Raw genomic sequence first — 24,103 nt, 5'->3', positions numbered from 1 at the left:
AATAGATGACAAAAAAAAATCAAAAGGTTTGCTCATGAAATTTATTTGAAAAAAATCTGGAATCATCATCTATAAACGTACACAAATACCAAACATAAATACCAGCTAACAAATTACAACCAAATCATGTGGGGTGAGAAGGAGGGGGAAACAGAAACTGAATATCAAAAAAGGGACACAAATTTGACACACAAGATTTCAATTTCAGCTCTCTTACGTTCTGGAACTTTGTAGGAATAAAGCAAAGGGGAAAACACTATGCCATAGAAGATGAATAGCAGCAACTGGTTAAGAAAGAAACATTCAATTTTTGCTTGAGCTTGTAAACAACCACTTTAACTTGGCTGCATGAAATATCATCCCACACAGCTATGTGGCACTTGTAGATACTTCCCAGTTACAATCACACGTACAGTCTGGACTGGGAAGAGGAGAACAAATAAACTTGCTGGTGTACTGGGTCGCCTTGTCTTCCCTGCTTCAGTATAAGATGCTTACAATCTTTAACAGGAGAGTAAAAGCTTTCAGTTTGCAACGTTTCAGGTTGTCGGGACAATGTTGTACTACCGTAGTGCAAAAGACAAGATTGAAGAGGTAATTTATGAACATATAGATATCTTTAGACATTTACACTCATCTACAGAATGTCACCAACTAAAAATCAGAAAGATTTACAGCTTCAAACAATCTAATGTCAACATAAGAGCTAAAATTACATTACTTCTCCTGTCATGTGAGGAATCCACAGAAGCGAAATTATGACTCAACAGACCGAGGAAATGTCAAACTCTTACCGCAGTGCTCTGAAAGCTCTTAGTGTGTAGAATAATTAACAACCATATGGAAGTAAGGTGTGGTGTGATGAGCTCAGTACAAACACAGATAAAGGAGGCTTATTCCTGTTTCATGATTGTCTTTGGCCAAACCCTCGCAGCTAATTGTGCTATTCAGGCATGGAAAACAACGAACCAACCAAAGCAGAGGTTTTAAGCTTCCAACTGTGCACGATGCAGTAAAAAACACACGTTTCAAAAGAGAGAGAAAGGGGCCAGGAATGACTGGAAAGTCGTGCCACTTGAGTATGTGACTGTGAGGTGGCTAAACTGTGGAGCGAGCCCCTCCTTCTATTCACATCGCACATTCCTGAAGGATAAAGGGACAAAACAGGTAATGTCCATCTACTGAGGGAAGAAATGTTACCAGAGCAAGGACACACAAACTCGGCTTGTAGCAACTGTGCAATAAAACAATAACTGGTCTGGAATCAGAGGCCACTAACTCTCTCCCAAAGTCATCTTGTGTCAGTTACAAAATACCACAGCGTCTCACAAAAGAGCCCTAATAAATACTTTTTACAGTCTTCTATAAATCTGGTCCACAAAGAGGAAAGTGGCAAACAAAGACAACAACATGGGAAAAAAATCTATATATAAGGAAATGCAATGGGGTTACTGAGGATACAAGTTCACAGTAAACCAACATCTGGAAGCTATAACTGCAGGTCGCTCTACTCTCAAAACAAATATCAATGAACCTCCAAAATGTGATTTGTCACAAATATTTCATGTATTTAAAGATTTCCCTGAGATGATTATGCTCAGGCTAAACCAAATAATTACAATGAGCTTTTTAAAATTAGCTGTGCTGGTCATATCATTGGCAAATAATGAGAACATAGAATCAAGTATAGTTTTGTAGCCCTTTAGAAGTGAAGGCGAGATTCACTGAAATATTACAGTACTTCCTTAAATCATCACCTCACATGCAGGCCTCCCACTCCAGCGTGTTTTAAGGGCGATTAGTGCAAGCTTGACTGCTTATTTAGACAACCATGTAGGTGTGTAGTGCTCACAGTGCAGTAGTGTGTATATTTGGATGCGCAGTCTCACTTCTCCCCCCGTTTGTTTCATTTCACAATCATCCAGCACCTGGGTTTGTGGAGTTATAGCAGAAGTTCAGCGCTGGTGTGTTGGTGTGAGATCTCAGACTAAATATCCCTCTCTGAGATCGTCTGGGGTCACAGCTGCTCTCCTGACGCTCTCGCTGGGCCTCGGGCCACCGCCACGCTTGGTAACAGAGTGAACTGTTCTCCAGTCTCGTGAGGAAGCAGGTCTAGAGGACCGAACTCCAGACGAAGAGGAGGAGGAGACGGCAGTGGCTGAGGGTTTGGTAGCTTCGGGCTGCCCACTGGGTTCCATGACTGTGTTAATGACTGAATATATAAAAAGAACAGACAAGATATGAGCTACTAGCTAATATCTTTACTATAAAAATCATTCAAATATACATTGTCTATGATGGTCTGGACTAACTCACCCTCGAGTTGTCTCTGAACTCTCCTCAGTTCTCTCAAGATAGCTGTGATTTCCTGAAATACAGACGCTTGACTTAGCTCAAACAAACAGCATTAACCTGTATACATTTTGCTTGAAAGTGAACACAAAACATCACTAACCTTGTTGGAAGTCTTGACAACAGGGGCATCATTATCAGAATTAACCCTTGCCTCTATTTCCTCCCAGATATCCACCCTGTCCTGGAACAGTACCCTGTGTGCACAATACCAAGGGCAGTGGTGAATTCATTGTTCTTCAAAAAGGGGAACAAGCTTCACTTCATGTCCAAAACATTGTTATTAACACTAGTAACTTAGTAAAGTAAATCAAATTAAAGCAGGCTTGATATCTTGTTGTTATTATTAAATAAGCACCAGAAAAAAGAACATGAGGCTACACCACAATGGAAACTGTTTTCATGTGTGTTTAATCTACTGAGAAGATTAGATCTCTCTGTTCTCCATCTCATATTGTCAGTCAGACTAACTGTCTGTGAGCTGACTCATTACGTTGCACTAATTAAATAAGATTACATGCTTAGTGCAGTCTGGTTGTCAGACAGAATCAATAAAGTTTTTCATAAAAGACAGATTAAGCCGGGGAAGGAGGGGCGTGTACGGAAGTGTATTTGATGTCTGCTTGCTTAACGTCTTACTTAATTTTGTCAGCAAGTTGCTCCGTGTTTTCTCTGATGGCAACGATAACCTGAGACACTGGATTCAGCATCAAATTATCCACGACAACCTGGAGGAAAAACACAACACTTTGTAATGATCCACCATCACAGAAGTTTTAAAAATGAGGCCAAGCAGTACATAGTCTCAAACCTCATCTCTGCTTCGAGCTTGTTGCTTAGAGTTATGTTCAAGGTCACTTGGGCTCTGGTCGGGTGCCCTCGTAGGAGTAGAACTTGGTGGGACTCTCTGGTAGTGTAATCCAGCCTCTGGAATATGCTGAACCAGCTGAAACACAATCAGATTCCAGAAATTAGTCATAGGGGACAGAGAGAGAGAGATTTGGAAACTCAACTTAACTAATCGTGTTAAAATGTATTGATTGAGAAAGAGATGTTTATTGTTAAACTTAAGAAACAGCAAAACCAGGGAAATGTACAATTTATGCAAGTATTTTGTGCTTTATATCAGTTAATACTACAGTTTATATACATTAGAGTATGTAAGAGTATTTCAATGACCAGCTCCCAAGCAAATTTGAATATCTCATTGTGTCCCTGCAGCAAAAAGTAATTTAGATCCCTCAGCTCGACTGAAGCATTTACATGATTGTAACATGATTTCCAGTCCATTAGGATTTTCCTAAATGCCAAAAGGGTTGAGAGAGCGATTACATTTGAGTGTCTTTAAAGAGTTTGTTCTTTTTCACCCTGAACACAAAAATCCACATCCAGGCTTTGGGGTGCAGATTTTGATCGAGGGACTTTAAAACTTTTATTTTTGTCTCCCAGTCATCTGTCAATAGTAAATAAAACCAAAAAACCTGTATGAAAGATCTACTAGTGAATTGTGACATACAGTGGTGGAAAAAGTTTTCGGACACACCGTACATTTGCATGTATATTGCATTAAGAATCACTCTTAGGTGCACTCTTCACAAGCAATTTCTTTTAGTCCAATTGCAGCCATAATACTGAACAAATCCTAAAAAAGCTATTAAAAGCTATTAAAAACTTAAAATTGATTGGTTCCATAAAAATAAGAAATTTTGAGTATTGGGTCATTTTAGTAGAATGTAGTTTTGTTAGTTTTTCTTGCAAACAATAAACAAAAAAAAATATCATTTGTATTTGTTTGTCTGTCTAAAGCAGCCATACATTTTAAAACACAAAAAAGAATTTCCACAGACATTTCATGATAATATTTGAGATCATGTAAAATTTTAAGCGTGTCTGAAAACTTTTTTCCACCACTTATACATATTGCAGCTAAAAGTGTGGATTAAGTCACACAGATACTGCTGTAATACAGCCACTCAACTGTCATATATTTAACTGTGTTCAAAACAAGCTTCGGTTAAGATCTTTGATGTACCTGTTCACGAGCGGTCACCGTGGAGACAGGTGCACTGCCCTCCCTTCCAAGGTTTTGTGGATCACCATCGCCTGCTACATCATGAATCTCTCTGGCCAAGATTGCCAAGTCTTTGGCTAGATCTTGACTCAACCTATCAGGGAGGGATCATATGTTATAAGAACAAAAAACAGAGGTAAGAAAAACCATTTTCTGCTGAATGCACAAGTAATTTTTCTTTATATTGATGCTCTGTAACACTACAGAACAAACTCATAGAAACATCACTGCCAATATTGATACCTCTTTAACAGGAAATTAGAGACACAGTAGTAAATTGACCAGTCAAATTAGTATCTTATTTATTAATGTACTGGCTTCCTAGTCACACATGAGTCTAAATAAAAATATATTGCAAATAAATTCTCAAGTCTGAAACCACCATTTTTATCAGTGAGGCAACATAAAAACACAGATTTAAATTGTGGAAAGCCAAAGCATCTACACTGGAAAATCTTTGATATTTCTTACCGTGCAATCTCAGCACTGTGAGAGGACCAATTTTGGAAGGCCTCTCCCTCGTGGTTCTCCTCTTCAGAATCTCTGTTTCGAGATGTCAGACGCATGGCAACCACCGGCTGTGATCGAGGCTGATGACGGGGGCTAAAAGAAGCTGGGGAAGTTTGGGAGCGTTTGTGTTTAGGAGTGCTCTGGTTTGAGTCGTACTCCTCATCTGAGGTAGAGGTATAGTCAGAGCCTTTCTGTCGTCTCCTAGAGCCTTGGTGTCGTGAGTCGGTTTGAGTTACGGAAAGTGAGGATAGAGAAGTTGGGAAAAAGAGGAGAGAAAAGAAGATGCCATGAAAGAATACTGCCGTGAAAAACACCACCAAGTATTTCCAGTGGAGTCACCAAAACATTTCCCAAAACAAGAGACAGAAAATATGCTGTGGAAGCCCTCATCTCTACCTTTCTGACACATTTACTGCTTTTTTAAAGGTTCAAAATCCCTCACAAATGGAAATGAGCACTCAACTTCCACAGTACAGTATGAGTAGGAACAGATAAGGACCAGTTAGTTTAAAAAAAATTTCAATGTACTGTTAGACATATTATGCTAAGTAAAGAGCCAGTATGGTAAAATCCTTATAACCACAATATCCTCAGAGCATGATTACACAAAAACATGATTATAATCACCATATTCTGTATGAGTACACTGCGCAGATGAAAGACCAGATTATCTAAAGCTTTTTCACCATTAATGTTACAGATATTAGTGAAAGCCCAGAGTAAGTTACCTTCCCAACAAACAGCTTTGGGTTTATAAAATAAAGCTGCTGAAATACAGAACTGAAGCATCATTTCCCCGACAGACAGTATAATAACTGGCTCATACTAGATACTACATACTGGACAAAATTTGTCTTTCTTTTCTACAATATAGGATTGATTAAAGCTGAGTGGATGTTTAGAGCAGTCAATATTTAACTCTGTTAAACAATTATATAATACATGCTTCTATGATACTCACTTGCTGTGCTGCTGGCGTATTTGGTACTGCTGGAGCGTCCACGAGTGATTGGGGTTTTGCCGAGCGGCGCTTTCTGTGGCCTTTCTACAGGCTTTGGCGCTGAAGCAGAGGCCCTTCGAGAAGAGCTGCCGCCTAACTCTGTGCTGCGGTTAGAAAATCCTGTGCTCCTGCCCGTCCACTGCGGGGTGGATGAGGCCTCGGTGTCACTGGGTGTGTTGAATGAGCTTGTCCGCTTGCGAGGCATGGCCAGCATATCCAGCCTGGAAAGTTTCTTGGCTTCCTGAGGCTGCTTAGGTGGGGCGTTGCCTGTCTCCTGGGACAGTCTGTCCGTCTCTGTGCCCTCGTTGTCAGAGGCCTCTCCCAGGCGAGCCCGACGGAGCATGGAGGCCCTGGTAGGTCTTGGAGCTGACAAGCTGTTGGCACGACTCAGGGCCTGGGATGCTCTAGTGCTCTTGCCGTCCTCCCTCTGAAGGGGCACGGTGTACTTCTTGCGTGTTTGGTGGTTGTTAGACTCCTGATCAGAGTAAGGTAAACTCTGAGGGTCATCGCTAAGGTCTGTGGAGCCACATTTCCCCACGCTACGTCTCAGTCCAACCGGCCTCCTGACAGACTCAGTCTTGTTTCTACTGTCTGCTCCCAGAGGACGGTGCTTTTCTGATGATGTGGACTGATGATTTGAGTCCTGACTAGCTGTGCTAGCTGAAGACCTCTCTCTATGGAAGCCACTAACGGATGTTTTTTTCGTCATTGTGTTTGGCTTGGTTTTATTGCTTTGCTGGCTGACTGTGCTAGAGGTATCCACATCAGACTCCCCAGAAAGAGAGTCCATAACAGGAGACGGAGAGGGCCCTGATTGTCCTGCTTGGAGTTTTGCTTCTAGAACAGCCAGGACATTCTCTGTCTCTTTGAGGTAAGAATGAGTGTCCTGACTGGTGGCTCCCTGAAATAATTCAGGGACTAGGTCTCTTTGTGCAGGCTGGCTCGAGATGTTGGGCAGTCGTGGATTGCTGGGCCGCTCCTTGGTGAAGCTCTCCTGTCTGATTAATGGGGAAACTGAGCCCTCCTTTAACTCTGGACTCCGTGTCCCCTGGCCCAGGGCAGGAGTTGATACAGTAGGTTTTACTTTTCCAAAGTCCTGACTGCCTTTCTGTTTAATCAGAGTGGCTGTTGAGAAAGTTTTGGTCACATGTTTCCTCTCAACCTTCGGAGTGCTGGTTTTTGAGCCTCCCCGCTCTGGTCTGGACACCTCGTCTTCCGACCCGATGTAGAAAGATGTAGACTTTGCTGGGACTTTGGGCTTCTCCTCAGTTTGCTTTTCTTCTCCGTCTGACAGTGGCCTCCTCCTCTGCTCTATGATGGATCCGTCATCTGATTTGCTGGCATCACTCAGACTGTCAGGCTCTACGTCATCCTGCACTGTTAACCTGTGAATGCTGTCTTGGGAGCCGGGCGCCACCAAGCTCTTGTCTCCTACATCGAACGTTGAATGCGGGTCATAGTGAACATGAATGCTGGGAGTTGGAACGTCACTCTTCTCCCCCAGCGGTACCTGTGGCAGGACGCGTCGAGCTTTGGAACCGTCGGCATCTGTGATGTCGTGGTTTCGGCTGAGTGTGGCCTTGTGGATGATTGTAGCTCGTGCTGAAGTGGAGCAGTTTTAATGCATATTAACGACACATACTGAAACTGAGTATCATTCATATTCATCAGGGTGTCTCATTATCATTTCAAATAGACCAATGTCTCGTCAGGTGGCTTACCCCCTCCTGACAGTTCCATCTGGGAAGGGATGTCAAAGAGGCCAGACGAAGGGCCAGATTCTGTGTAGCTGTCCGCCAAGCTGGCCCAGCAAGACATCCACTTAGGAGTCCCCTGCAACACAGCACCTGCCGGCTGAACCTGCATGAGAAAAATACAACTTATTCAGTATCTTTAAAGGCAGAAACCAAAACCTTTTGAAGAACCGCACAGTTAACAGATTCTATAATTTACTTAGTTAAAGGTCCCATATTGTTTCCTTTTTCAGCAAACGAATCACAGTCTCAAACGTATCCAAAGTGTGTCTTAGTTTTTAGCTCAAAATACTCGACAAAATTATAATTTTTAACATGACTGTATAACCCTTTGTTTTAGGGGTGTTCTAACCAAAAACAAAGGAACTACTGCTGGTCACGCCCCCTTCTAGAATAATGCACTGGAAGATTTGTGGTTAGTTGGTATTACTGGGAGGCTAACTAGTTGTGTGGGAGGCCTGAAGAATTGCACAAGTAAATGTCGTAACAGCTTTCATTTTACACCTCCAAGTTTATAACGACCACAAAACACAGTAAAAATGGATTTTCACAGTATGGGACCTTTAAATGAACTTAACAAAAAACGGGAAAATTTGTTTTAAGACTATGTGTAGTACAACTGCTATACAAACAAACATAGATTTTGTTCTTTAAATTTGGTTAGACAGAAAAGTCAAAACAATGATGAACCCAAAACCTGTGAGGAAAGAAGAGGCGAATCAATAAATCCAAGACGAGACACCAAAGAAGAGAGAAAATACCAAGAAGTAAGATCAAGAGAGCCAGGCATACTGATTTGTGCATTTAGACATTTGTGGCTTAATGGCCCGACATATTCATTAATTGTCTTTAGAACTGGTGTTAAAATTAAAAATTATTCATCCATTCATCAATCCCACTCTGAGCAGGAAGGTTTACCTTTACCAGACCCTGTCCCTGCTCTGGAGCTGGTCTCACCTCCCCACAGCTACTCTGCCTATGCTCCTCCCTGCCCTGAACAATAACAGGCCTAAATGCTGATGATGTTTCTGCTTCACTCAGGTTCGTTCGCTCAGGACTCTCAACAACACCAAACACCTGTCAGGAACAAAGCATTGCAAGTGATAAGTGCAAGGATTGAGGAAGTGTGACTGCTAGTGTCCATGGCTCATTGTGACCAGGACTTCATTCTAAGAAATAGAGGCGAATGGTGTACAGCAAAGCCAGATTATTTCTTTTAAGCAACATGTTTTGATTTTTAGCCATAAGAAATTTTCTTTGGAACAAAAATAAATTTGATAGAACAACTTGCCTGGTCAATCTTGCTTCTTGCCTCCTCCAGTTCTTTATCTGGAACATCTGCTTCTATAGTGTAGGTTCCGGCGTCACTCAGACTGTCCTCCTCCTCATTTCTTGATCCACGATGAGGACTCTTGACCTCCACAGTTTGAGATGCTAGAGGCATGACCGTGGCTTTGAGGGGAACAGGCTGGTGGATAGGGGAGGAAGTTTTAGGTTGGTAATTTCCATCAGATCGAGGGGGGCTAGTAGTACTCTGGTCAGACTGTGATACTGTCACTGTCTCTTTTTTAGCTGCTCTTGAGGCACTAGAACTATTTTTATCCCAGCTAGCAGATAAGTTCTGCTTTGCTTGTTTGAGAAATTCTGCAGTAAATTCCTGGGCGAGTTTAGATCTCCGGCCCACGCTGCTGAAGGGTCTTGTAGACACAGAGGAGGAGGAGCGGGAAGAAAAGCCTGTGCTGATTCGATCATCTGTCTTTTCCCTTCGTAGAGAGCCAGCTCTCTGGGGTACTGTGGGAGCTGGGTCCTTGAGAGGGATTGTGTATCGTTGGGTTGGGGGAGTTGTGGTGGGTGGAGGTGGAACTTTTCTCTCCCCAGTTGGGCTTGTGCTCTTCTTTGCCTTCTCTTGCTGGAGCCTGTGGCTGGAGGGCTCTGGTGGGCTAGTGTTATTGGTGAAGGACTGGGAGCGCTTCTTTCTTGGGTTATCATCAAAGAATTCAATGACAAAGGCCTGGTGGGGCTCAGCCTTGTCAAGACTGGAAAGGGACTGAGACTCTGGTGGCGAGTAGGACAAAGGTTCCTCAGAGTCAGGGGAGGTAAAGCGTTGTGGTTCGGAATTTCTCAGGGTTTTTGGAGAACCCTGGGATGCAATCTGGGGTTCTGATTGGAGAAGATCTTTTCCACTGCTTGACAGGTGTCCTGAATCACTGTGAGAGCCATCTTCATGGTGGTTTGCTGATGGTGGAAAGACAACAAATTAGCTTGCTAGTTAGCACACTATTAAAACAAAAGCTTTATAAACATAAAAAGATAAAAAGAAACTGTATAAGGCACTCACACTTGGTGTTCATCGGAAGTGACGGGTCACTGTTTGTGCTGTACAAGTCTTCACCTTGTGATTTCCTCCTCATCATGCTAGCGTTGCTTTGGACCAGCCAATCAGCAACTTTGCTTTCTGCTGACAACACTTCAGTAGGTGTGGTAGCAACTTCTACTGGAGAATGCTTGCGCTGCTGGCGGAAAGAAAACTTGGTCACATGGTCCTTTATCTTCATTTTACCTGGCGTGCAATCATCAAATTCAATGGTGAAGGAGGCATGGCTTTGGACTATGGGGGGTGTGGGAGTGGAAGGGATGCATTGAGAGGGATCTGGGGTGTCCTTTGTTGGAACCTCATGGACCTGCGACTCGAGTTTCTTGGTAGGTCGCTGTTGGAACTCCTTTGTTGGGATCTCGAAGTAGCTGGGCTCCCGGCGATAGGAGAAGATGGATTTGGCCTGACTGTCTGACAGAGAACCGTTGACCTCGTATCTGGGCACATCTTTAGCAGGCTCTGTTATCAATAAAGTGAGATGACAATAAATACACATATACACAAGGAGTTTTAGTGATGGCCGTACATAATCCTCTCACTGTATTCATTGAAAATAAAGAAAAAATGCAACAATTACAGCTTTGCAACTCAAACTTACAAGAACTGAAAACTAAGGAATCAACTGGGATATCACTGATAAATAATTCCTGAAAATAGGACCCACAAATAACATCAGGGTTCCAGCTGTTAGGTTGCTAAAACAAATCCTCCAGCTGGTCTTTGGATGCCAGTTGGATGTGGCCAAATATCACTTCAGGAGCTCAGACTCCAGTGGAGGGTAGCTGAGCGGGAATAATCTGTTTCAGTCTGGGCAACATGAGGAGAACAATCACCATTCCTCCCCCCCTCCAGGAGCTTAGAGGGTAATAATCCATCACGAGGCAGACAGGCACTGCCCACTGGCCTGGCATGGTATGGCCTGGCTAAGAGTCCACAACTGGCAGCCAGAGACCTGCCTTGGGCTTAACACCATCCATCTCTCAGTGACCCACAACCAGCATCACATAGCAGTGCCACAAAAAGCTTGTCGTTACAAATTAGGATCTAATTCGCAGATGTGGGAATATCCAACACAAATATAGCTCAAACAACTCTACAGTACACAATATATTTTGCTTTAAAGTTATATACGGTACACTTCAGCATGAATACAGTTTAGTCAGTGGATTGCACATTTGTATAAAAATAAAAGATGCATTCACTGACCTGGAGATTCCTGCTCTGGCAGTTTTCCACCTCTGCTCTGTTTTTTGTTGGCAGGGTCCTCATCCTCCCCCCACCAGGACGGTTGGCCATACAGAGGAGTAGGCTTGGAAATCGGAGGATCTGTGGCAGCTAGCAGACAAACGCACAAACTCAGGCATAAACACAGACCCACACAGATCATCAGGCACATAATATACTTGGATACAGGGAGGAATGGAAGGAACAGAGTCCGAGTCAGGCAAAGGACTGAATTTACACCAGCTCCTGTATTTATGAGCCAATAAGTTTATGTTAGTCACATGACAAAACAAAGTTTTGTCTGGGTTTGCTGTTGCAACTACAAAATGTTACACAATATCTGAGGTCAGAAGGACACACTATCAGACTCCCAGTAGCCTTTGGGTTTTTCACTGTTTCCACACATTCCCATGACACAGAGAGAATAGTAAGGGTAAAACTGTGATACCAACTGTATCCCACAAACCACCAAACATAATCCTCCTCTTATGAGGACGACAAAGCTAATCCTAATCTTCAAAAAAAAATACACAGCAGGATATAGGATAATCAGGGCATCTAAAGTAAGGCTTCCTGTAGACATTCAAACTCACTGTTGACTTCTGTAGGTATACTCCCTTTATATTTACAACCAGAGGAATCAAAGCTCAGTTTGCTGATGTTTCTGAGCTGGTGTTTCATCAGATCTGTCATATAGCCTGACATACCCGTCCACACATGCCATCCAGCCTATACCGCACTAATCAGATAATCTAGATCCTGCTTTTTGGCCTGATAGATCGGATAAACAAGCTCTTTGGATTGTAATATGGCTACACAATCCCAAGCATCAGCAGCACTTGACCACTGTTGCCTTGGACACACAATAAGACATCAACACAGTGACAGGAGGAGCAGAGGGCCTCGCTACCAATTCTTTTCCACTTACTCAACTCTCCCATTTTAGTTCTAGAAAACACGGGTGAGCGCCACAGCTAAAGAGCACTGAGCACCAAGTAAAGTTATGTTTTGTTATTTTACAAATGAGCAAAAGCAACTAAAAACATACATCAGCAGTCCTGATGTTTTACCGTCTTCTCTTGTAAGGGGTTTATAAGGGTTATTTATTAAAATACTGCGGCAGTTTTAATTTTATTTCTTGTTCTATGTACATGGGCACATGTGAGTCCTAAAAGTATGTGGATTATTTTTCTACCTTAGTTATTTCTCTGAACTTGGACAAGTCGTAACATGAGCAATTACTTAAAAAAAAAGCATGAAGCATTAGGGCATTTTAAATCATCTAGTGTTTGTTAGAAGGTTTTTTATATTTTTATATTATCATTAATAGTTGTACTGTGAACTGTGTTAACCCTGATTGTGATATATGATGTTTTCCTATATAAGCTATGCATTTACCACACACATTATATTTTTCTACTCTTTCTACTTTTCTCCACACCCACATTCATTTTACTCACTCCCATTTTTGGTCTATTTGCATATCATTATCCTGTAACCCACCTGTATAAATAAAGAATGACAGGGACCACCTCTTTGTAACGTACACTAGAAGTGTCTCGTTGCACAGAGTGGGTTACCCTTGCTGCAAGTACAGAGAAGCCTCCGTGTCGTTCATCACAGCGAGCGGTTCCTGGTTGGAGAGTGAGCCGCCTAAGAGCGCTCCTCTCTGACAGTGTTAAGACTGTGAACTGTCAATTCTACACCCATTTTCTAAATACTAAACAGCCCCAGGTCCTGGCAGAGTAAAACAGGCCTGACTGAGTCACACGCTGTACAGTGAAGTGTCCTGCCCTGCAGACAGCTGGAGGATTGGACTCACTCCACTTCCTGTACAGCTGCAGGAGAAAACAAGCAAGAGCACAGAGAAAAGGATACAGACAGCTCTCTCAGCACTCAAGTTAGTGAGAGAATTGTCTTAGGTTTGTGGAAGTAGAAAAAAACACAGACAACACACAACCGATATAAAACATTCTATCCAAAGTAGGCCAAAAAAACACACAACACTATATCAAGGCCTCCATTCAAATAAAGTCAGCCAGAGAATGTATTTGCATGAAGTCAACAGAGATATGCCGGCTCACTGTGAAGGAAATAGCAGCATTTTTTCCTAAATGTGTTCCTTTAAATAAATGAAGTGAAAAAGAACACAGATTGCTATTGTGAGAGGTGGTATCTCTAATTAGTTATCTGCAAAATCTAACAATGCCACTTATTGTAAGTGGCTACTCTAACACAAATGTAGCTTTATTTTCTGTAACATACTGTGAAAGATTATCCTTATCTACTTGCGGCTACACATTTAGTGAGAGAGTGAGGGGAACTTTTGTTATCTTATCGGTGGAGTGGCTCACAGCACCACAGAGCAAGGCTACTTTGAATGCAGGCAAAAATTGCAAAGCAACCAGTAAACATAAGTTTGCAATGACAGGTTTGTTGGATCACTGTGGTAGCTGCATCCAATATAATCATACTCACCTCCACTTAAGATATGTCTTTCTGAAAACAGAGCTCACAAATTGTATCTCAAAGTGCTGCAGTTCAATTACTCAATTGTAAGAAACTAAGTAACATCAAGCTGCTGATGGAAAAGTTCTATTTTAAGCACCCGTTGTAGTTTTCCTTCACAGCTCACATTGCAGAGCAGAAAGCAAAATAATTGCTAGATCACCAACATCTGGAATAGGTTTTGTCAGTTTGAAAGAGCTTCATTCACAAAGTCCTTCCTTGAACTAACAGTTCCCTGACTGTTACACTGTTGCCTGTACTGTAAAACATGATTTAGATCTCCCAGCAGAGTGAGCAGGCATGAGAGCAACTGGAAATAAAAGCAGTGACAAATTCACTACCAGCTACAATGACAGAAGTGCCAAGTTGGCACTTAACAAAACCTCGAAGCCTTTCTAATTCTCCGACAGCACGTGTTGAACCATCACTGGCGTGCTTGGCAGCACCCCACCTCTCGTCAGCAGTCAGGCATGGCTGACAGAGATAAGGCTGCTTGACCTCGACTCCTCACCCTGCAGCTTTTCTGCGAAGCCCTTGCTCATGTATACTTCTTCTGCCAACCTCTATTTCTTTACTGACACCACAGGATTGTAGCTTCAGCCTCTCTGCTCACATGGCATCCTAATCTCACACCAGGGAAGCTCTTAATTAAAGTAGCCACAGCCGCCCTATCGAGGGATCTATAGCCAAAGTCATGCAGCACATGGAGACTAACAAAGAGTTCCTCTTCCTTGTGGGAAGTTCAAATCCACTTCACTTCTAACAGTTCCTCTCAGGGAACAAGAACAGCTAACCTACTTCTGTTATCATAAAACCTGCCGCCTTCCTGCTGATACATGTATCTGCTACTTTGGAGTGTGTGAGTTGTTTACCTGTCAGTGAGTGGGCTCTACGCTCAGCCCTGTCCTGATGTTTGACATTGGAAAGAGAGTCCTTGCTCTTCTCTGAGCTCTGGAACTGCTGTTTTTCCTTCGCCTTGGCCTCCAGGGCTTTTATACCGAGCTGCAACTGGCTGGTGTATTTCTCATGCTGCACACAGATACAGGAGGGAAGCAGGATGTGAAAAACCATCTGCCAACAATCAGTACAGATGTAACGTCCTCATGCATGTACACTATAAGGAAGCACATCCAACAGGGACTTTTCCTCAGCTTTAGCTCCTATATCATGTTGTTAACAATTACTATTTACAAAAAGCTTCACTTTATTTGATTCCATCTGCAAAAAAAAAAAAAGTATCAATCGACTTGTAGAAATGAGTGTTGACGTTTAAATGATGCAATCTAGATCTTTATTTAGAATAAAATGACAGATAAATAGGATTAATTATGGTATACATTATTAATATATGCCTGGCAATTTGTCTGCATGAAGGAACAAACTTTTAAATTATAAATAATAAGCACATAGAAAAACACGCAATGGTACTGTGAAAGGGCAGTAAACAAGAATAGTTTTTGTTTCACAGCACTGAGCTAAGGTCAATACACGGTACATCACAATCCATGCCTCCAATTGAAAGTTTGCTTACGGTTAAGTTTATATCATTAATTAGATAGTTATTTCAGGAAACTAACCAGATAGAATTTTATGTACTAGTTCATTGTCTCAGTTATCTGCCAAAATACAAGTTTACAAGACAAAGCTTCTGTTTAGTCGTCATAAATTTAAAGCCTTTGTGTTGTTTGACGGTTTGTCAGACAAAGAAAGCAAATATTGTAAAATAAGTTAATAATCATGAAAAGCTCTAGTGACTTGGAATGCAATTATTTTGAAACACATAAACATATTACATTAAGAGTAAGCTGTTTATCACTATTAACAGGGATCCATGGCATGCATTAAAGACTAACAGAGAAACAGGCTGCCACTGTTACTTACTTTAAGAGCTTCCTCTGGGACCTTGTGCTGACTCCTCTCCAGGATGTACACATGAGCATGTGCAAAGGGAGTTAAAGTACACAAACATACATTTTTGTAATCCAATGTATAATCTAAATCTAGTTCACAGTTCGCTTTGGGCTGAGGGACACATAAGCAAAGGGACAACATACACAAACTACAAGAATCTGCTACCTTAAGTATGATAAATGTGCAGTTAGTACTCTTTCACTGAATTTTTATCTAGTGTCCACCTTTTCTCTAGAGGAGATAAAAGTGTTTTCTTCTACAAATTCGTATCTTCAGTGACACATTACTTGAAACATGCAAAATCACAAGCTCAATTCTGCTGACAAGGATTCCAAAACGAGTGTGTATGTTTAACTATTCACCCTCTGGTTATCTAAACTACATTTCCCCATTCATACGTTTTCTAGTCTGGGGTTCAAAGGGTGCTGGGGCTTTTCTGTTCACAGTTGACCATAATCTAAAACCCCTGACTGCAAAACCGCAGAGGATTAACATGCCAATGGCAGGACGGACCACAGCGGGGAAAGAAAAGTCAATAAATGTGTGAGTGGAACAGCTGCCAACCACTGGCTCATTTCAATGTGGGCTGCTGAAACCCAACTTAAACTGTAGAGCAAAAATACTGAAATGCATGAATGATACAAACCTAACCACGACTGAATTTAAGTAAAATTTAAATAACATGTATGGAAAAGGATATCATAACCGAAGCGAATGACATCCGACAGCTTGAGGGTGATGTACGTCTGATCCGGGATCCTCAGATCATTCACAAATGTCTGCAAAATACAGAGAAAAATGACATGGAACTCATATCGTTTTCACTGTTCATTAATGACCTCACCGGGGACAGGCTCTTTAATTCCTTGTGGCATGCATCCAGTTTCTGTAAGGTGCTTTGCAATTGGCTCTTTTCCCACTGAAAGTTAATCCAACAGCACATTCAAACTGATGAGATTATGCTGTTATGCAATTGCAGTCTTAGTTTTTGTGGAATGCCTAATGGCAGGTAAAAAACAACATATGCAGGACTGGTGGAGTTTGTTGATGAGTTTGGTTATCTTTTGCCTCAACTAGCAATTGGTAAAAGAGAGGTTCCAGTATTTATCTTTAGATCACTAAATGGAAAGAAACACAAGGATAACATTGTGCAGAAAAGTCCCGATCTTATTCTATACAGACTAAACGAAGGTAACTGAGGAAGGATTTCAGTTACAGGTCCTCGTACTGTTCTGCTCTGATTAGTTTGGCTGCGGTTACCGAGGCCAAAAGAAACACTCTCTGAGAACAATGAATGGTTTCTCCCACTGCTCAACTCTGGATTTCACTGGGATAATGGTGCAATGAAGTGGCAACAGAGCAGCAAAGGGAGAGAGAGGGGGAGCGGGATAGAACGAATGGGAAGCAAAAAGGGGTCCATGCCAGGAGGAAAATCTAGTCGCCTGATTGTCACACTGTTCTACCAACGGTCTCTGGCTCTCAGAGATTGTATGTGGTGCTTGGAGAATCATTGCAGACTCAAGATAAGAGCCTTCAGAGAGCCCAGTGGCTTTTATCACTCTGGCTGAGGCAGGCAGGTAGTCAGGCACTACAGATGGATTTACTCACCCCATTCAAACTCCCCAGGTCCTTCACCATGTGCTCATCTGTGTTTGTGTCGTAGTTGATCACAGCATGCTGTTTGTCCACACTGCGAGACTGTGAAACACAAGTAAAGCAAAAGCCAGGCTGGAATTAATTCTTGATCATTTGGAGACATCACCTTTGACTCTGTGTAACTGCAATAGGTACTTCTAGACGTTCCAGGAACTGAATGATTAATTGAGAAAATGTATGTAGATTATTCGATAGTCGTGAAATATTGTAGTAGATGAAACCAGTAGATGGTCATCATCTACTGAACGGTACTCCCAGAGCTCAAGTCTTTGTGCACATACCCTCTCTAAAAATATGCTTTCATCAATTAAGTGCAGACTGAGTAAGTGATTCCGACTGACTGACTCACCCTCTCTTCTCTGCTCATTAGGCAACTCTGGGCCTCTCAGTCACAGAAATCACAAAGACAAAACATGAATGCCAAACTCATTTGTAAAATTAGCACTGTTTTCCAGGGGACCATTTATAGGCTTGTCATAAACTCTTCCACACCAGCCACTAACAGGGATAAAATAGGACTTAGATGCTGTGTGTACTGTCATTGTTGACCTGTTCACTTTCAGATAACTTCTTATAAACACAGTAATGCCTAAAGTGGTGGGTTTATCAATTAGATCGCCTTCTTGATTAGTGTAACTATGCACACTGCAGAAGCACAAAGAGTTCCACATTCCTCAGCTTCACTTTGCCCCCCTTATCAGGCAGAAAATGTGAGCTCTGGCACTAGGAAACAGTAAACAAACTTTACTGCACAAGAAAGAAAATGCAGTTCCTATTATTATAGCAGGCACATGGTCTAATTATTGCTCATGGAGATGCAGGCATGGACCAAACACCAGTTGTCATGGAAAGTCCAAACATTAGAGGCAAAGACTTCAAGTGTGCTACATGACAAGACTTCACTTCAACTGAATCTCTGCCTTTCACGCCAAACAGGATTCTCACGTTACAGACTTTCCGCTGTGATGCGAAGGGAAAAAAATGCACTGAGCTATCCACAAAAAAGCCCCAAACATTAAAGGGTCAAATACAATTTGGGGCTGAAGCTGACTGTGTGCCAAGTCAGGAAACCATCCTGAGCACTTAAGCTGAGCAATAGAAATGTCTGCATCATTTCAGGCTGGGAGAAGCTGAGGTTTTTCCTGGATCAGGCGACGCCTAAATGTGGACATGAGCAACTTTTCAATCTAACCGTCTTTTGTGGTTGGCAGGGCTTTTCTGAGCATAACACGCCAACTAAGGAAAGTATAAACAACTGCAAAGGCAACATTCTTCTCTCACTGGTCTAAATACAGAGAGAGAGAAGAAAATGTGAGGGAGAATATTACACAAAGACCACAAAGAAATTGTGTTTATAACAGACAAAGCATGCAAAAAACAACACAGTGGAATGCCTCAGCTGGCTTTTAAGTCATTGTGTGAAAGGCTGCCTGGGACAACTTTGTGTGTCGGCACTGTCACCAGGTTACACGCTAGAAAAATGCACGCAGGCAAAGCATGCAAGGAGCCTCCCACTGGTATTGAACATGTTTATGCGACTAGCTATCCTGTCAGACAGCACCGTAAAGCAATGCTACATTTCCTGACCATCTCTCACACGTTACTGCGAAGGCCAGTTAGGACTCACGTGACACTCTGCGGGTGTTTGCTGTGTAAACGTGAAGGTCACAGAACCAAGCTCACCTGCAGCATTAGCTCGCAGTCATCCCGGCCGACGAAGATCATCTCCCGTGGCAACCTGTGGCGTGTGCCAGAGCTGCTGACCAGAAACCATGATGTCACACTCATGTTGGGGCCACGAGTCAGGATCTTCTTAGCATCCTGGGAGAAGACAGTTAAGTTCGATCAAAATTCAATACCAGAGTACAATGCAGGCTGTTCTTAAGAGATTACTGAAGGGAAGTCATCGCACCTCACTCAGACTTGTTTGTACAACCAATTCCGGTGTCATGTCAAAAACTGCAATGCGTGATTAATATACATCTCCAACAGTCACGACATGGAAATACTAATAGCTTTATGTCTGTAGTAACAGCAAAGGTGTGTCCTGGAGAAACTATAAAATGATTAATAGTGACCAATAAAATGTTTGCAATATACAGCATAATCAGGCCAGGACATTTAGGATAATTATAGGTGATTCAGTAGCATAGTTTAACTGGGTTTAGGGCTATGTGTGTTTGGCAAGTCAAATATCCTTATGCAGATTGTAATTAACAATAATTATAGAAGGGTTTTATATAAAAAAGAAATTATCTCTCTGAATTTCCCTCAGCATTAATAAAGTATCTATCTATCTATCTATCTATCTATCTATCTATCTATCTATCTATCTATCTAAGTAAACATATAACGCTCATGAATGAAATCAAGTCATTTGAATGCATTATTAACATTATAGTCAAAGTGTAGGGGCTTCGGAAACTTTGTGAAATGTGGAAAAGTGTATGACATGAGCTAAACTGGTCTTTTAAAGTCACTTCACCTGTTAAAAACAACTGGATCTTGTTATAATTCAGAACACAGAGGCGGTACAAATAATCCAGAGACAGTTTTTGGCACAACACCTGTCTTGCTGTCTTACAATTAAACAACGAGAATGAACATATTTTGCAAACAGGTTTTGATGTGTCAGAAGAGGACACACGCCATGTTCACAAAAGCAGACTTCATTAATTAAAAAACAGCAGGTATGAAGTCCCATTTCAGCGGTGAGTGTTTAATTGCTGGGAAACCTGTTGCTGAGGCAGAGTTAGCTAACGTGAACTTCTGGAGCAGCTTCTACTTCCTGTTACCTTAGCCAACTAATTATTTCCACAAATATTAGCCGCTTTTTACGTCTTAAATTACAACCTGTTAATTGTCTCGTAAAGGTTTTGTCCTGTTTTAGTTATACCGGCGACCGTTGGGGTGTGTGTGTGTATGACGGTGAGGCTGTTTAGCTAACGTCGGTGAGCCTCTGGTTACCGAAACGAGCTTTCTCCAAGGATTTTCTCCAACAACGACTCACCTTTAACGCCTTCTCCGTCTTACTTTTGAGTGTAGCCAGTGTTCAGCGTCCTACGGCGGCGGGGGGGGGACTCGACGACCGACACGGAGTTACAGCAAACACTCCAGGTAAGACAGCGGACAGGTAAGTGAGGATCACACCCTCTTCTTCCTCCAGGAATGACAACCGGGCGAAACTGCTCTCTCCGGTGCAGACGGTGACGTAGCCTGACAAGTCCGTCAACCGTCCGATCAGAGAGGGGACGGCAGTGAGGAGGTCTCACTCTGACCGGTTTACTGGTGCAGCAAAATACATCCACGCTGGACAGAAAAGGAAGGCCACGCCCTCTAGTCTGTGGTTAAAACACAGCACGATTAAATATTAGTTTTATTCAGCTTAATGGTTATGATTTATGTTATTTATATATCACCATATCATACGCAGAGGTTTCTCAAAGTTCTTTACATACAAATGGATGAAATTAAAACACGCAAAAAAGATAAAATGCGAAAATTTATCTTCTGCATGTTTTACAGCAGAATAAAATCTAATTAATAATAAATAACAATAGTTCAGACAATTGAATGAATTGCTGACTAATTTCATACGATACTTAAAATGGACTCAGATGGAAAAAAGATGAAAGATAATAAAAATAAAAACATATAAAAGATTTTTAAAAATACAATAATATACAAATATTAAGTGCATAAAAGTGCAAAACAAGGTACCGGCTGCTTATACTACACTTTATAAAATATAATTGATTAGTTAAAATTAATGGCACCCATCAAAGCAAACCTACACTGTACAAAACAATGCTGTCAAAATAAAATGACATAAAATAAAATAGAATGAAATAAGCAAAAAAGCAAACAAATACATAAACAATATATATTCGAAAATAAGGTAAATATATGTATAATAATTATATACATTGAGTCCCTAAATACAGTGAAACCATGTAATTTTACAGTCACATGCTGTAAAAGAACAAATTACTATTTGATGTTGACATTCTTCCTGTTTTCTTTTGTTGGCTTTTTATCTTTTTTTACAGTCAACCTGTGAGTTAATAATGTTTTTCTGTGAATTTATTAGGTATTACCTGTAATTTAACAAAACAAGGAGAAAAAAATAACAATTTAAACGACAATTTTAGGATTCCGACTCCAAGTAAATACTAAAATACATCAAAATTTTACTGCATTACGGTGATAGAGAGCGCCTTACACACTCACCTTTCATCTTGTATCTTTTTTAACAAGTGTCACAGGATTATATGATGAATATTTGACCAAATATATTCATATTATCTTTATAAGAATCACTTCTCACAGCAAAATTGAGAGATCTTAGCTTTTTGAGACATGCAAATACATACATATTTGAAAACAACTTTACAATAGGGTCAGAATATATGCTATAATATTTTAAATCCGCCAACAGAGAGCTGCTTTAAAATGCTTTGTCAAAAAGGTTGCATTGCGCATGCGTAGGACCGTGCTGCAGTTTTAACTACCAGGTGAGTCGCTGCTTTTATAGACGATCTGTGCTCTCGGACTTTGTTGATCCCACTTTGACTAAATATTCGTGCTGAAAGTCAAACAGAATAAACGCTTTTCTGCGACAACGTGCGAAAAAGTACGAAATTATTGACCCTGCGAGCCACGACACAAGAGATTTGATCGTTTATAAAATGTTTAAAAGTGTACAGATCGAATAAAACACCAGAAAATACATTCAACACGTGGTTTAAATTGAACTTGGAGTCCGTGTTCTGTCTAAATATTTACTCTCCATTACAATCAATAGAAACCTCTGGTGATGATGAGTGGCTCAGGATAATCCAACAGACATGCTATTAATAGAAGCTTAATACCCGCTAGATGGCGCGCTACACCCAGTGGACAGTTTGGCTGCTTTTCAGCAAAACAACATTTTGTCATGAGATTCTTTGAGGCATGTTCATAGAAACCACAAAATCACACTGACTCCCTGTGATCATTGGGTGCAAACAGTCATTCATTCATTCCTCCCATTCAGTGAGCTGGTAGTAAAGTTGGAAAGTGTAGCAGTGAGAGCCTCCAGTCAGCATGAACAACATTCATTTATACTGCTTAGTCTGCATGCTGGGAATCCATATTTATGTCACTGTAGAAGATGGAGTGTAACCTTTATGTCTCGCTTATTAGGGTCCGAGCACCGAATGGTGCGAAGACCCTATTGGAATGCAAGGAATTATTTTTTATTATTATTAGGGTCCGAGCACCGAATGGTGCGAAGACCCTATTGGAATGCAAGGAATTATTTATTATTATTATTATTATTATTATTAGGGTCCGAGCACCGACTGGTGCGAAGACCCTATTGGAATGCAAGGAATTATTTATTATTATTATTATTATTATTATTATTATTATTATTATTATTATTATTATTATTATTATTATTATTATTATTATTCTTTTCCGGACTTTTGAATTGCCTTTTTGGCGGCCTTATCATACCCCAAAACGCATCAAACGTGGCATGCTCATCAGGCCTCGCGAAAAATTTGATATTTTATGGGAGTTGCGCATGTGTGTGGCAAAATGGCTCCATAGCGCCCCCTGGAAAATTGAAAATTTGGTCATTAGGCCAACTTGCACGATGTTTCATGTACAGCTACAAAATTTTGTATGCATATTCAGCACATCAGGAAACCCAAAAAAGTCAATCATGACCACGCCCTAACCCCAACAGGAAGTCGGCCATCTTGAATTAGCTGTAAATTTTTCAAAATTAATAACTCATCGGGGATAAGTCCGACAGACGTCAAATTTGGCCAATATATGCAAACACGCGACCTGATGAAAAATTATCAAAATGTTCATTTCATTTCAAAGGGCGTGGCCATGGCGACTCCCAAAAAAATGGATCCTTCGCCATGAAACAGGAAGTGGTGTCTAATTCAGCTGTACATGGTCCAATCTGCCTGAAATTTGACATGTGTGATCAATGTCCAGCCCTGACAATATCCATGTGGTTATATACATTCACAGTCATAGCGCCACCTTGTGGTAGCAGGAAATTGACATTTTTCACACTTTGATGTACTATTCTTAGCACGTTGATCAGATTCACCTCAAATGTGGTGACATAAGCCTGAACACATTGATGATGATTCCCAAAGAAAATGGTGACTCGTCGTCAAGGGGCGTGTCTGTGGCATTGCGGCGAATTTCGATTTCTCGCCATAAAAATTGAATTATTAATATCTCAGCTGGAAATGATCCAATCCGGACCAAACTTGATGTGATGGACACCAGTCCGGTTCTGAACACATCCACATTCATAAATTTAGAAATACTCATAGCGCCACCTATTGGCAACAGGAAGAAATTGTCATTACATTTGCACGTGCCATTGCCTGATACTTTGTCATATGATTCTGAAAATTGGTCAGGTGAGTGACCACACATTGACGATGGCACAGTGTGAAGATTTTGACGATTCATAAAACGCTGTTGCCGTGGCAACGTATCGTTGCCGGAATAAACAAAGTACTTTTTGACAGGTTAAAAATGCTCAAATGCTCGCCAAAATTACCACACATATCTGGACCGGCAACCCATTTCAGATTTTAGGGAAACTGCACATGTGTTTGGCAAAATGGCTCCATAGCGCCACCTGGAAAATTTCAAACATTTACTACGGCCAGTACGTGTCACCTAGAATTATGAAACTTGGTAGGCATATGTAACTCGTCAAG

General features: G+C 41.3%; 1 protein-coding gene across 5 annotated transcripts; it reads right to left on the bottom strand.

Annotated features, from left to right (window-relative positions):
• Positions 1 to 27: 27 nt before the first annotated feature.
• Positions 28 to 20,580, bottom strand: cep170ba (centrosomal protein 170Ba). 5 transcript variants are annotated; one of them, XM_023290869.3, is made up of 20 exons: positions 20,371 to 20,580; positions 19,044 to 19,181; positions 17,313 to 17,402; positions 16,405 to 16,483; positions 15,675 to 15,733; positions 14,666 to 14,822; positions 11,268 to 11,396; positions 10,369 to 10,520; positions 10,026 to 10,197; positions 8,979 to 9,922; positions 8,606 to 8,764; positions 7,655 to 7,793; positions 5,895 to 7,535; positions 4,895 to 5,141; positions 4,385 to 4,517; positions 3,164 to 3,298; positions 2,992 to 3,080; positions 2,456 to 2,549; positions 2,317 to 2,368; positions 28 to 2,212 (listed from the first exon to the last, which is right to left on the bottom strand). In XM_023290869.3, the coding sequence occupies exons 2-20, from the start codon at positions 19,146 to 19,148 to the stop codon at positions 1,983 to 1,985; spliced, it is 4,806 nt and encodes a 1,601-aa protein (XP_023146637.2). In that variant the 5' UTR covers positions 19,149 to 19,181; positions 20,371 to 20,580; the 3' UTR covers positions 28 to 1,982. The 5 variants fall into 5 exon arrangements, with proteins under 5 accessions (XP_023146637.2, XP_023146633.2, XP_035813401.2 ...); XM_023290865.3 differs by having other exon boundaries at positions 10,026 to 10,520; XM_035957508.2 differs by having other exon boundaries at positions 4,895 to 5,036; positions 10,026 to 10,520.
• Positions 20,581 to 24,103: the final 3,523 nt, after the last annotated feature.

Source organism: Amphiprion ocellaris, chromosome 20 (genome assembly GCF_022539595.1).
Source record: "Amphiprion ocellaris isolate individual 3 ecotype Okinawa chromosome 20, ASM2253959v1, whole genome shotgun sequence".
Classification (NCBI taxonomy): Eukaryota; Metazoa; Chordata; class Actinopteri; family Pomacentridae; genus Amphiprion; species Amphiprion ocellaris.
This window is presented reverse-complemented; position numbering and strand designations above follow the sequence as displayed.